This window comes from Coturnix japonica, chromosome 3 (genome assembly GCF_001577835.2).
Source record: "Coturnix japonica isolate 7356 chromosome 3, Coturnix japonica 2.1, whole genome shotgun sequence".
Classification (NCBI taxonomy): Eukaryota; Metazoa; Chordata; class Aves; order Galliformes; family Phasianidae; genus Coturnix; species Coturnix japonica.
The window spans coordinates 12473465-12487330 of record NC_029518.1 but is presented as its reverse complement, the minus strand read 5'-3'; the positions used below and the strand labels follow the sequence as shown (position 1 = coordinate 12487330).

At 38.3% G+C, this 13866-nt stretch overlaps 1 protein-coding gene across 4 annotated transcripts in view; it reads left to right on the top strand.

Moving 5' to 3' along the window:
- PLCB1 (phospholipase C beta 1) overlaps positions 1-13866 on the top strand; it is a 345117-nt gene that overhangs the window by 187563 nt on the left and 143688 nt on the right. For all 4 annotated transcript variants that reach the window (XM_015857085.2, XM_015857086.1, XM_015857087.2 and 1 more), the window contains exon 4: positions 7512-7652. In XM_015857085.2, the coding sequence (XP_015712571.1) occupies positions 7512-7652 (141 nt within the window). The remainder of the gene's footprint in view (positions 1-7511; positions 7653-13866) is intronic.

The following is a 13866-nucleotide window of genomic DNA, read 5'->3' as shown; positions in this document are numbered from 1 at the left end:
TGGAAATTCAGCTGATCTTCCAGCAATTCCTGCTTGTATGTGGTATGTAAGCCACTGTCCAAATCATTTGATCCTAAGACTTTATAGTTCCAATAGTCTAATATAGACTTAAGAAAATGAATTAAGAGAAGGAACATGAAAATGAGAGATGTTTCTTTTCTGAGCTTTCTCTTCATCTCTTTCTTTAAAGTCATGTTGGAGAAAATCTCAGAGTACTCTGAGAAGGGAAAAAGAGAAAGGCAGGGTGTGTGTTAAAGTTTGTTTGTAAAATAACAAACCCTTTGCAGCTAATAGGAAGGGGTAAAACTTCAGTGAGCTAGAAAACATCCAGTGTTTATGGTAGTAGATTTCTTCTAGATATTTTACCTTTTCTAAGTTGTCATTTAAATTAACATAAACTGAGACAAAGTATTTTCATGTTAACCACAACTACAACCAAAAAAAAAAAATCTTTGAGAAATACCACATGTGGTAGGTTAGGAAGTTTGCATTCACCCTTGGGGTTGGTTGGAACGCAGTGTCTTTAAACTGTGCCCAGTTTAAAGCTGGCAAAACTAAAACTCTAAGGAAAAAAAATGGACATTAGAAAGCAGAACCAAGCCCATCTGCTCCATCGGAGGAGCTGGGCAATACTCTAGAAATGCTCCATGTAATTAGCTGGGCAGATGGTCAACTTGAGTCCAGTTAGATTTGCTTAGAGTCATCTTTTAAGAAACATCCTTTGGTTTTGTACACACTGAGATCATTTACACAGGAATTATAGTCCCAAATGAAGGATTCAATTTTTAAACAAGACATTGGTGTTATTTCTGTGCATTTCTGGCCATAGTGATAGTGTGCCAAACTAGGACACATTTTTATCCCTAGAAATGAGAAGCAGCTTCAAAGAAGGTTTGCTGGTATTTTGGTCATTTATTGATCTGATACACTTTTGCAAGATGTGCAGAGACAGATTTCTTAACAGAAAGAACACAATGCACATTTTATTTTTACTGGACTAAACATTCCAGGATTAATGATTGTGAATTTGGTAAAAGTGAATTGGTCACATAAATGAATATATTTATATATCAAACTTCCTGTGAATTCTGTGTTAATAGTACAGAAGACAGTTTGGAGAACACTGTTTTGAGTATCTTTGATGTACTAATTGGAGTATTTTCATTTCACATGATTGTCATTAAGAAAGACAGGCAGAATCCTTTCATCGAGTTCTGTAGGTGTGATTCCCACGTATGGACATTCTGTCTAGTCAGTGAAAGGCGTTGCTGAAAGATAAACTATTGATATGTTTTACTTTGGTCTCAACAAAGGAAGGAGGGAGAAGAAATGTGTTACTTTGATAGTCGAGTCTGTCAATCCACTTATTTGGAAGTTTTCAGGCCTGTAGTGTTGCTAAGGGATGTGTGACAGGAACAGCATCTGAACCAGCTCTGAAATCTGAATGGGGGTTGGTAGTGGTAAATTTAATTCAGTTAGCAAGAGCATTTGGTTTCTGAGGGTCACACTGCTGCAGCTCTCTACTTCCTAAGAATCAGCACAGGGGTTTGGTCTCATTGCATGGACAGGGTTGGTGTGTGGGGCCCCAAACCTGTCTCCTGTGACCCACTCCCATCTGCATCTCATGCTCTGTAGGGAGAGAGGAGGTTGTCGGGTGCATATTTCATTCCTGGCTGAGATAGCTGGGAAACTCCTGCCTGGGAAGGTGCTTTGTGGGCCGGCAAGTCAGTGCTTTGCAAATCTGCTAAGTCCTGAATTATCCACAGTCTGGTTTTAGGAGTAGCTCAGTATTTCTAAGTCACGGTGCCTCTGCTATAGCTACTTGTGCTTCAAGTGTTAAGATACAGCATTTGGGAATCTGGGTCAAATATTCAAAAAGTACAAGCTATATATGTATATATACAGTTTTGTTGATGAATACTCTCTGATAAGGCATTCTTGAAGATAAGATTTTGTTCTATTTCAAGAAAATCTGTGGGAGTTTTTTCTTGGCCAGAGTTACAATGTAAAGTCTTGTTTTAACAAGGTTCTTTGTTTAATTTAAGCATAATGATTGAATTCTTCAAGGGAAACTCTTTGCATATGAAGCTGTCAAATTAAGCTTCTTTCTTCTTCCCTCTCCCTCTTTCCTGGGATACCTAAAGCATTAGAAAAATTTAAAAACAACAAATAAACAAAACAGTTATGAATGCTTCAAAATTTTCTTCCACACACTGGAACTGAAGTTTACTTTAAGTTTTGTTCCAATCTTTTTCAATGTTGAGGTCATAAGGACACAAGTAAAACAGTATGGGATTGTTAAAAACTTGAGTCTAAGGAATATAGAAATAAAAAACATGTAAAACCTTGAAAATGTACGACTAAATGTGCAATTCTAGCTATTCCTGTGTAACACATTTTTTCTTCATTAAATATAGTGTTTTGAACTAAGAATGTTCCCAGACTTGTAGTGCCAGAAACAGAGGTTGTTTGGAAATCACAAGTCAGATTGACAGGAATGATGGAAGCAGCTGATTTACACTGAGTTTGTACATAGGATTTGGTGGGTGTTTTTGGTTTGGTTTTTTTTTTTTTTTAAGCCATCTGTTTTTTGGAGGCTTTGGGGTCCCTCATACCTATTGCTTCAGTAGGACTTCTGTATTTAACTGATATCTGAAAGGTGATGTTTTACTGCATGAGATGGAGAAGAAAATTGTTTTGATTGGCAGCTGTTTGGGAGTAGGGAAGGTATGACATGTTATGTGCACTGGACTGTTGTACACAGTGCATGCTAGTGTAATTTCATCTACATGCAGTATAGACAAAGGAGTCCTGATCTATGCCTGCCACACAAATTGTGGTATCAGGACAGCACTTGTAAATGAGAAATAGGGCAATATACACTACTGTTACTGCTGTTCAACTCAGGCTGTGGTATTATCTATAATTACTCACTTAGATCATTTGTATTTTTAAGTGTACTCAAAAACTAAAAGATTATCTTGCAGCACTTGAGTTGCATCATTTTCAGGAACCTACAAGTTCTGTCTGACTCTTTTGGTATTCTTCCAGTTGGCCATTATGTCGTCCATAACTGTTAGGCCCTGAGGGAAGTCTTTAGAGTCTGACAGGCTCTGCTCATGCTTAACGTCCTCCTGAGGACAGGCAGCTGCTCCCAGGAACGCTGCCATTGCTCAGTGAAGCATTAGGAACACGAGAGGTTGCACAGCATCCAAGGTGACACCTTGGATGTGTTCAAGTCAATGCTTGAGAGCTGCACGAAGTAAATCCTAAATGCTTTTGGCTTGGAGAGGGTAAAGGAGAGATGGATAGCAAAATCAGGTTGTTGGGAGGAAGAGACTGTGCCTCTTTATTTATCTGATATCCAAGTACTTCATGCATCATAAGGTGACCCACAGCAGCAGTAGAGCTCCCAGGCTGCTGTTTGTGTCGTGGTTCCCTGCATCAAATCAAAGGTGAAATGTGTTGCTAATTGGTTATGAGGGCTGATCTGTAACATCTCACGGCAGCATTTTGGGTATGGCAGTGTGCTTTAAAAGCAGCGGCACATCCTCTCAGGCAGATGGCATGTAGCAAGTTTTCAGAAAGAAGTCAAAAGAGATGGCGATCATATTAAAAGATGTGCAGCACTCACTGTATGCGCAGAGGAGAGCGGGCAGGGATTTGAATTTCAGCACTGAGCTACATCCTCATCACTCCAGCCACAGCTGAATGCAGTCTTTGCAGAGATTGCAGTTAAAGTGTCATTGTCGTTAAACACCTTAGGTTTACATTATTTTTACGGTTTCCAGTGGAAGAAGATACAGCAGGAGAAAGTTTGGAAGCCTGATTGAAATCTGTTTTGATCTGTCTGTACACAGGAACCTGTTTTTTAACAAATCATCTTTATTCAGTGGTTGCTCGTGAATGTGGTAGAAATTCCATAATCCCTTTTTTCTTGTTTCTGGCTGCTTTTTCTTCTACTTTCTATTTTTGTTTTGAATTGATTTACGGTATATTTTCCATGGATAGTTTTCTAAAGGGAAGACTTCAGAAACAAATAGGGAGGGTTTTGCTTTATTTCCAAAAGGGGCTGAGGCTTCTGCCCACCTCTTGCCTCATTTTGAGGTAGGCCATCTGATCTTTAGTGGGTTCTAATGCTGTTTATGCCATCATTGTTATCTCCTCTGTACTCTCCTGCTTACATTTCACATTTTCCCTTGGGAATCTGTCAGTCCTTTAGCTGCAGAAAGGTCTCAGCATAAACGCTGGCTTTTCTGGCCTGGCTTAAGGGCCGGTTTTCAGGCAGCTTTGCTCCTTGAACTGCAGCTCCTGCTGGACCTCAGTGGGAGAGAAGATGCAAACTAACACCCAAACCTTTTCTATAAAAGAGGTGTAAGATGTTTCTTTGTCAGAAATCATCAAATCATTGTGTTGCAAAAGGAAGTGATGTGACTTAAATGGGGTTCATCAATAGCCTGCTGCTTATTGAGCATCCCATGGATGTGTTCCCTAAAATGAATGAGCTTCAGTAACCTAGATGTTTAAAAAATGACTATGATCAGTATTTAATAGACATCACTCTTCTGAATGTCTCCCTAAGAGATTGATATGTTCATAATGAGGCCCCAGTCTTGCAAAGAGCTTACTCTCAAAGCCAGTCTGCATGCTCATGAGCCAGTATATTAAATACAACTGCAAACAGCATCAGACTTTCAGTCTCATTCCTCAAAATGGAATTATCAAAATAATCCAATTTACATAAAAGGAGCTAAATTTGGTCATACTGTCTGGGTGGTTTTTTCTTTTATTTCTTTTTTGTGTGTGTGTTTTTTCCCCCATATGCTTTCCTATCAGCACAGGATCTTCATCTCCATGGGAAAACCTGCTGACATTTTCAACAATGTTTGGTTTGCAGAGCTTTGATAGTCTTCAAGGTGTTGGTAAAGAATATTTTGCTGATCTGCTGAGCAGCATTTGCAGTAATGTGGGTATGTGCAGTGGTAATAAAGGAACAGAGCTCCTTGGCTGTGCAAATACACCCATGGCAGTGGTGAGAAAGGCCCTGAATTCTGTTAGTATCAAGATTATTTCCTTTCACTGAATTCATAGCTATAGATAGGTAATATTCTATTTTAAGTCTGTGCAATGGAGCACATGGAAGATTGTACTGAAGTGCCTTAGGATACACAGTGGATGCCCTTTATTAATAGGTGTTACATTGCAGTCAGATAATGTGTTGCTAGAAGGGATTGTGTGTTTCAGATTTTGTTGAGAAGTCATAAGAGAATAGAAAAATACCCATCCTAACAAGCCAGCCCAAGGTGAATGATCTGTCTTATTTCTTGCCTTTAAAACCTGGAGAACAGTTTTGTGATTTGGAAGACCGTATCATACTGATACTGCCTGGTTAGCCACTTACTGTGCATTTCTAAAGCCAGCTCCAAATTATCTCTTATTTTCTGGGGGGAGGAGAGGGGATGACTTTGCTTTGAAAAATAAATCATCCCATTTCAAATATGGTTTCAGTTTGTTCTGTGATGACTAATGTGTGTTTTAGACAAACTAGAGGATGATCCATCAGAGATGCATCTTATATTTGACTATAAATACGAGGGGGAAAGGTTACCCTCTTTCTTCTTTTGTTGATGTGATTGCAGTTCATCACCAGCAGTGATACTGTGAGCAATAGCTTCAGCCGGGGAAAGGAAGAAAGGATTGACAAGTATGTGAAAGAGAATAAAAACAGACAGACAGTCCTATCTGAGATCGTAAAGAATTATTTTACTTTAGTATAGAAGCATATATCAGTTTGATTTTGAATTAGAAAAAGTAGGAATTAAAAAGAAAATGAACTCTGATCTCCCAAAGAAATTAGATGATGCTTTATAACATCCAACCTGTAAATAAAATAGAAAGTAACCCATCTAATTGTACTCCCCCACTAACTTAGTATCTTCAGGGCATTTCTCTGGCTTTTCTCCTAAATCCTAATTAACACAATTTCTTTGTCTTTCTTCAAATCCACATCGCTGGAACACAACTACTTTTATATCCCTCTTCTGCCTTTCTGTTATGTAAAAACACATCATTAATTTGTTTATTCCTGAAATCTTCTTTGTCTCAGAGCACAAACATATCCCTCCTTTAAGCTCCCAGATAGGATTATTCTGTTTTCCTGCAACACTTGCCATTGCACCTGGTATTTAATGAGGCTCAGAGTTCTATGATAGACAGCCTTGTAACTTCTTTCCTATTAAAGTATACCGTACTTCAAAATGTTCTCCCAAACCTTGGGAAATACTTAGTGAGTATATGCATAACTCTGTTGTCTTTTCAGCTGAGGTCTCAATGGATGTACAGTTTCATCCATGAGAAATGGCCCTTCATACCATTTTTTAAAATATAAAATGTAATTTGTATTAGTTGAAATTTCGATTGTATTTCAGAAGTTAAGAAGCACTGTAAATAACAAATGTGTCTGCAGGCAGTGGGAAAAGGTTCACGAGAGAAAGGAGTGCAGCCCGCATCATGGATCTGTGAAGTTTTGAAATCCAGAACCAGATTCTGTGTAGAGATTAGTGAAGAAACTGTGTGTAATTCTGTAATGATCTACTTTGCTGTCCTTTTAAAATATTTATACCAGACTGAAAAACCTTGCTTGAGAGGAATCCTGAACTTTCAAATTATACTGACCCTATTAAAGGGTTGAATTCAGTCATGCAAGGCTGCTTTTCATCTACCTTTGCCTTTATAAACTTCATCCTGAGGTTGTTGAGTACCAAGCAGTTTTCACGCTTTGTGAGTGCATTTCTTGGAAATGCTACAGTCTGATCTGATAGAAACTTGTAAGCTACAGTATAACCTGAAGTTGTTTCTCACATTCTTAAGCTTCTTAAGCTACCAGTGAAGTTGAAGTTCAGACTATTCTCAGCTAGTAAAACAGTGTGTGTATGTATGTGTGTGTATATATATATATATATATATGTATGTATATATATATATATTCATGTAGATGTTATGTAGTGAGATAGATGTCATAATATAAATAATGTATAGCCTTTTGGACTTGAAGAAGGAGAGCATCACCAAGCTTACATTACTTACATATAATTAGGGCAGTCAATTCTAGACAGTTTTTTTCATTTGCTATGAGAATCTAAATTCTCCTTTCTTGAGCTTTATCTATAATCTAGGAAAATCAGAGTGAATCCTTCTGTTGAGGCCAGTATCCTTTGAACAGATGGTGTATATTCAGCAAGTGAAATAGTTCACATCTGCTAAAGAGCCAAAATAGCTGACAATAGGAGATTGCAGCCATTAACTGGACAGTTTCTCATCCATACTGTGCTAATACAGACCTCAGAGGCTTTGAAAGGTTTACTGTAGAGATTTTTTAATATTATCTGTGATTAACATTACAGTTTTTAATGAAGAATTAATAGACCATAATCTAGTACGATCTCATTTAAAATGCTTGAAATAAGACAAAATTTCAGAACTGAAGTATTTTGTGATATGGTTACTTGCAGGATCCAAAGCTGCGTGAGCTGTTGGATGCTGGGAATGCTGGAAGTCGACTGGAAAATCGAATGATAACTGTTGTCTATGGACCAGACCTGGTCAATATATCATACTTGAACTTGGTGGCATTTCAAGAGGACATAGCAAAGGTAATGTGCTTTTATCTGTGACATATGAAATTAAAGTATTGCTTTGTATGAAATGAGCCTCAATTCTGCTATAGAACTATGCTGTTCCATATGAAAGAAGAAATGTGCGATCATAATTTTCTGGGAATATGTTCAGCAAATCTAATGTCACAGATGTATGTGCCCATCTTCAGAGCACTTCTTGTTACTCTATCTAAAGCCCAAGTAAGAACTGTGAAAATAATCATATATGCAAATTATTACTCTGCTATAACAAGTATAGGACACATTGATGCCTTTCAGTAGTTATCATTCTCTTATGCTAGTTCTATGTGTGAAAATTAGGGACAATCTGTCAACTTTTTACGGTTGACCTGTGTCAGAGCAGTGTGAGTCTACAGGTCTGCCTTGCATCCTCAAGTGTGTCTGCAGGCAGATACTTAATATAACTTGCTCTCATGACATTTTCTGTGGGTGCTCAGAATTCAGCTTTACTCAAGTGTTGCCTGCCAATATCTCTTGAAAAGGGTTGTACCTCAGCAAAGTAATTTTTCCATGCAGGTAGGCAGTACTTTCATTTCTGTTCAACAAGCCACAGCAAACACAGTTGTGTTTGACAAACAAGTTACAGTTGTTACTTGTATATGTTTACTTTTTTCCTTCCTTCACCTTCTGTGTGACTTTAAAGTACTTAATGAAGTGGAAGCTCTTGGATTTATCTATCCCAAAATGGCATCCAAAGCAACTTTTCTTTTCACTTTCTTTCATGTAGATAAATTCAGATGATAACCTCCAGATAACCATGCACTGAACATGCTTTCATACAGCTTTCATCTTTGAGTCCATAAGATTGCTCTGAATAGATGATTTCTGTATAACCAGCTGCTATTTAACAACGGTGAGGAGTTACTCTGTTACACAAGTACCAGAAGATGTCAGACCAGTTGAAAAATGATCAGAATTCAAGTTTTAAACCTAAATGGATTAATTTTTGCTTGCCAACTTTCTGCTTTCTTCATTAGCCAATTGGTAAATGTGGTGGGAGCAGTTCCCTCTGTTTCTTTTATATGAAAGCATAGAAGCAAAGTTCATGGTGATCCCAGTGACTGCTGTGTGGGAAGTGGTGTTCTCAGACATGAGAACATGTAGCTATAATCTACAGGCATGGTTAAGAAAGTCAGCACTGCTAAAGTAATGGCAATTGATACAACTCAAGGGGAAAACTAAGCATATGACAGAAAATGAAAAGGTATGTTAAAGCTTTAATAGCAAAAATTGTTACCTCTTACCAAGGGAGAGGGAAAATCACCTCAATCAGAAGCATATGTCCTTTCTTGTCTAGCCAGCAATCACTGAACCTGTTTGCTCAGACAGTTCTGAAATTGGTATTTTAGACCCATTTTCTGTTTGTTAATGGAACCTTGAAAAGCTGTTGACAAAACCATGTTTTGGAGAAGCTTTGCTGTTCTAAATCCTGAGTACCTTCTGTGATCTGAGTAAGAAAGAATCTGAGTTTTTCTTGTTATTAGTACATGTTAGGCCAAGTAAATGCATACTGTACCTTCAGGCAACAATGCCCGACTGATATGTTTCTCAAAGCACTGCAGACTAGCTTCACTTACTTTGAAATCTCACTAAATATCCCAATTATTTCAATTAAAACAGTTTGATTGCTATTGAACACATCTAAGAATTCTTGCTTGTTTAACATGTTTTCTTACTTTTTATGAAATAGACCACAGAATTTGGTCTTTAACCTCTCCAGGACCCATGGAGTGACTCAGGTGTCTTTATAAGTAAATACATTAAGCAGAAAGAATTTCTTTGGGGAGCTCAGAAGAAGGTGCTTAAATGCAAGAAGTTTTAAATGTCACACATGCAAATTTTGACCCTACTTCTTGCTGACATTCAGGGAAAGGAAGTGCCAGTGAATAACTCCCCCACCGTTCTCTTTTCAGTACATGAATACTTTTCTCTTTAACCCTGTATTTTTGATACCCACCTTTTCAATCTGCCATTCCTTACAGGAGAGAGTCAAAGTAGACTTTACAGATCTTAACAAGGAAGTTAAAATCATTCCTCTATGAGATTTCCTTCCTTTGCAGAAAGCTTACTGTCCATCACCTCCGCTGTTTAAGTTATGGGAAAATTATGAAGACCTGAGCTGTGGCCTTTTGAAGTTGCTTTCAGTGAGCTAAATCAAGAGCTAAAAATTATAATGTTCATTTGCATTCCTCCAGGAGAAGGCAACTAATATTTAAAGTGTGGTGAGCTGAAGGGTGCTGACCAGCTGGTTTGCTCAGAGAAAGCAGCTTGAAATCCTTTAGGTAATGTTCTGAAAAGCACACTGCTGGACACATCTGGATAATGAACAGAAGTAGCTCAGCTGCAACTCTTGCTTATTTTCAACATGATATGTCTATGCTTGTCTTAGGACAAGGTTTGTGAGCGTCTACAAGTGTGTAGTACTACAGAAGCAAGGCTAAAGAAATAATTTTACTCTTGGACTTTTTCTGAGCAGATGCTCTTTTTCCATGTTTCTGTTCCAACATGAAGTCCAACCTGTGAACCTCTGCATCTCCTCTATGATATTTCATTCTCCTGCCAAATTCTGTAACTTCAAATCTGAACTTCCCATCTTTCCTGTCTCCTTCCTGTTGCTCTCTTCTCTGACTCTCACATCAACTCAAGCACATCCTGGCCATAGAGATCCATACTCAGAGCCTAAGGAGTTTTATTGCTCTTCAATTTGATGAGCATTGATCAGTTCCATTGATAAGAATGTGAATTCCTCTGTAAGTAATATGATATCAAAGATGGTTCACAGGTTGTTTGTTAATATGCTTCCCAAGATATACATCTTTTTTGTTTTTTTTTTAATATTTAAGAGGTTTTTCAGTGCAGTAAAATGTTAAAATAAGAAATACATATCTATTTTTAAGATATAAAATTCATAATGATATTGGAAGTGTAGGATTTCAGTAACTTTCTTGGTTAATTTTCCACCAAAAACAAGCATGCAAGGACATTGTCTCTCACGTAGTCAGTTCTGAATTGAAGGGAATGTTTTGAAGAATCTGTCCTGTCATTTCTTAGGACGAAAATCTCAACTCTCCCATTGAGATAAATGTCTCAGGGTATGTATCATGATGCATGTAATGGATGAGAGAAATGAGTTCACTGAGCAACAGATCTCAAAATGAACTGCTGCTCTCACGCTACCTACCGAAGCACAGAGAAGTTACATGATTTGTTAGTTAAGTTTGCAGGAACTGTATAAGTATGAATTAGTGTAACAGAATGTAGCCAAAAGGAGAGCAGGTTCATGAAGCTCTTACTGTGACGGATGTGACTTGCTTGGAATTGAATGTGTTGGAAGGCAAGAAGCTTCTTCCTCTACCAAAAGGGATCAGTCTGCAAACAGTTTGTTGGCACTGCTGCAGACCTATTTCAAAATACCCAGATTTATATTTTCCTTTTGTGTTGCAACTGTACAGGAGTCTGCTGCTACTGCGGTGATTCAGAGCTGTTATAACCTTTCAGCAGTAGGCTGTTTTCTTTCTACACATAACAGCCTTCTACCCTGCCGAGTGCTCTCACCAAGCACTGCCTTCTGGAATCGCTGCTGGTAAAGGAAGCTGCATGGAGCACTGTGCATGAATTTGGGGAGCAGGCTTTACTCCACACAGTGTAGCAAAACCAAGGAAACGGAACCATTCGGTTGTGAAAGCAGTGAGATGCATCTTGGCTCACAGCTTGGTGCAGCTCATCAAAGTCAGTCAAAAGCATCTCCTTTATTTCTTCGGGTCTTTGCTCAGGGCTGTTGTTTCCCCTCCTGCTGAGGGTTCAGACCAATGCCTGGGAAGATGACGTGATCCTTGGCATGTTTTCTGATCTTGGTTTTTCAGTTGCAGCTTTTTGGTGCCTGGAATGAACACTAAAAATGTGAGAAGCAATTAGCAATTATTACTTGTGATGTGGTACCTATGTCACTAGAAATGGCTCTGCCTGCAGGTAACCCTTAGAATGTTTTGCAAGGGCGATGCAATCATTGGAAAAACCAGGAGAAGCAAGCAAAGGAACATGGCAAGGCTGTGTTTATAAATAACATTTGTGACCGGCATGTAATAACTGAGTTCTCCTTAAATTCCTGTGAAAAAGCTGTCGGACAAAGAGAATGAAGAGCTGGGGTATGGGCTACTCCTGAAAAGCCATCAATATATTTTTTAGAAATTCTTTTTAAGCCCAGCAGAGCCAGTGAGATCAAAACAAAGCCAATCAAGGTCTACTAAAAGATCTGTTTCTGATTTCTCAACAATGTTTTGTGTCGCCATTAATCTTTGTAACTGTTAGTGTCACAAGGAGGAGTTTTAACTGCTATTATTAGTGCCCAAACAAAGCGGTGTTTACAAGATGAGCCTATTTTGAGCCTGGAAAAATGAGTTGCCAAGAGGAAAAAAGGATTTTGCACTTAACACACGTTTTGTTCCAGGAGTCATAGAAGAGCAGTCACGCTGCTTACACTGACTTTTTCTCTTATTTCTCACACCACTGTGTTGTTTTTTAAATTAGACCTAAGAAGGAAAACAAGTGAAATAAAAATGGAAGTAGACATGAGAGGTGGAGGGGAAGGATATCTCAGCAGCAATTGTTTAACTCCTGAACAATGTGGCTGTTTGGAAGGGAGGCAGGAATATCCGTATTTCTCTGCCAGGAATTCATCCCTCCTTAGAAGAGGCTGAAGTGTGAATTTGTAAACTGCAGATTTATGGCTCTGGTAGTTGAAGGATATCCAAAGCCTATATGGAGGTACAATTATGGGTATATCTTATCTTCATTGGAAATGACTGCATGAGACTGATTACAGACATCTGATCTGTTAATTTCAGAGAATAAATGTGAACACCTTAAAAATGTGTGTATATAAAATATTAATGTCATAAACTCTCTGGAATTGATCACCTCATCAAGTGAGGCCTTTTAGGTAAAACAAGCTGGTAGGCTCCAAAGTAACAGCAACATTTGTTTCATTGGAAGCCAGTTGTACTCTTCATCATCAGTAATTTCTGTCAGAATGAAGTTCCCCTCTTGCAGGTTTTTCCTCAAAAACAGACAAACAGCAACAAAGGAGAAAGTTGAAAACTCCTGAAGAGTGGACATCTTTGTGGTCAAAGGAGTTTTGCATCTTCACCAATGTGAAAGAAAACACAATTTTAGTTTCAAAGTAAACTCAGATAATTTCATCAAGTTGGGGGGAAAAAAGTCCTATTGTTTGAAAGGATGTATATTTTTGTTCCTTTCTTTAAAGGAGTGAAACATAGGCACTCCAAAACTGCATTTGTGATTAAAAAGAACTGCTATTAACATTTGCAAATAAGTACTAAGCAAGGGGGAAAAAATGTGCTGCTGTTGTTAAGGGAAACAAGCAACAGGACAAGCTGAGAGAGTCTGAACTTAAGGTTATATGTGTGGCTCAGTCTTGCTAGAAGCCTGGGAAGAGACTGGGGAAGGACTTCAGAAATACGCTTAGGAATGAGGCAAAAAAATGAAAGGAAAAGTGAGGGAGATCTTGAAGTTCTGTGCTTGCAGGCAAGAGTAACTTCCCATGAGCACGGGGCACAATTATTGCCTATGGCAGTAGCCAGAGACAAAATTGCCTTAGTGAAGAACAAGATCTCAGTATAAGGGAAAAGTGGAATTCTTCTAATTGGAGTTGCCCCTTCTCCTGATACATCAGAACTGATTTTGTTTCCTATATGCATCTTCTGGTTTGTTTTTTAAGTGTTTTTGTAATGTTGGGTGATCAGATCTCAGATGGAGTCTGTAATTACAGTTCTTAATCCAGTATCTGCCATAAGAGATGAGGTATGATATTTGTTGTCTGAATGGTTTTGAGTCTGGGATTGTTTTGAGAGGGAGCGATGCAGAGGCCCTTATAACAACAAATTTACAAGGAGAGGCATTGCAGCAAGAGATATGTTACGGTCTGTACCATGCACTGTCAGATTTGCCTAGTTTCAGGGGGGTGTAAACCCTTTCAGCCTCACTTTAAAGGATGGTTGTATAGAGGTTTTTTTAATGCTCAGTATGTCAACTGGAGTAGCGCCAAACACACAAGAAAATGTATTTCTCTGGGGTGTGTTACATCTCCCAGGATCTTAAACATGCTTTACGGAGGACGAACATTTGTCCATATGACTTTTTTCTGATACTTTGAAATGAGATATCTTTAAAC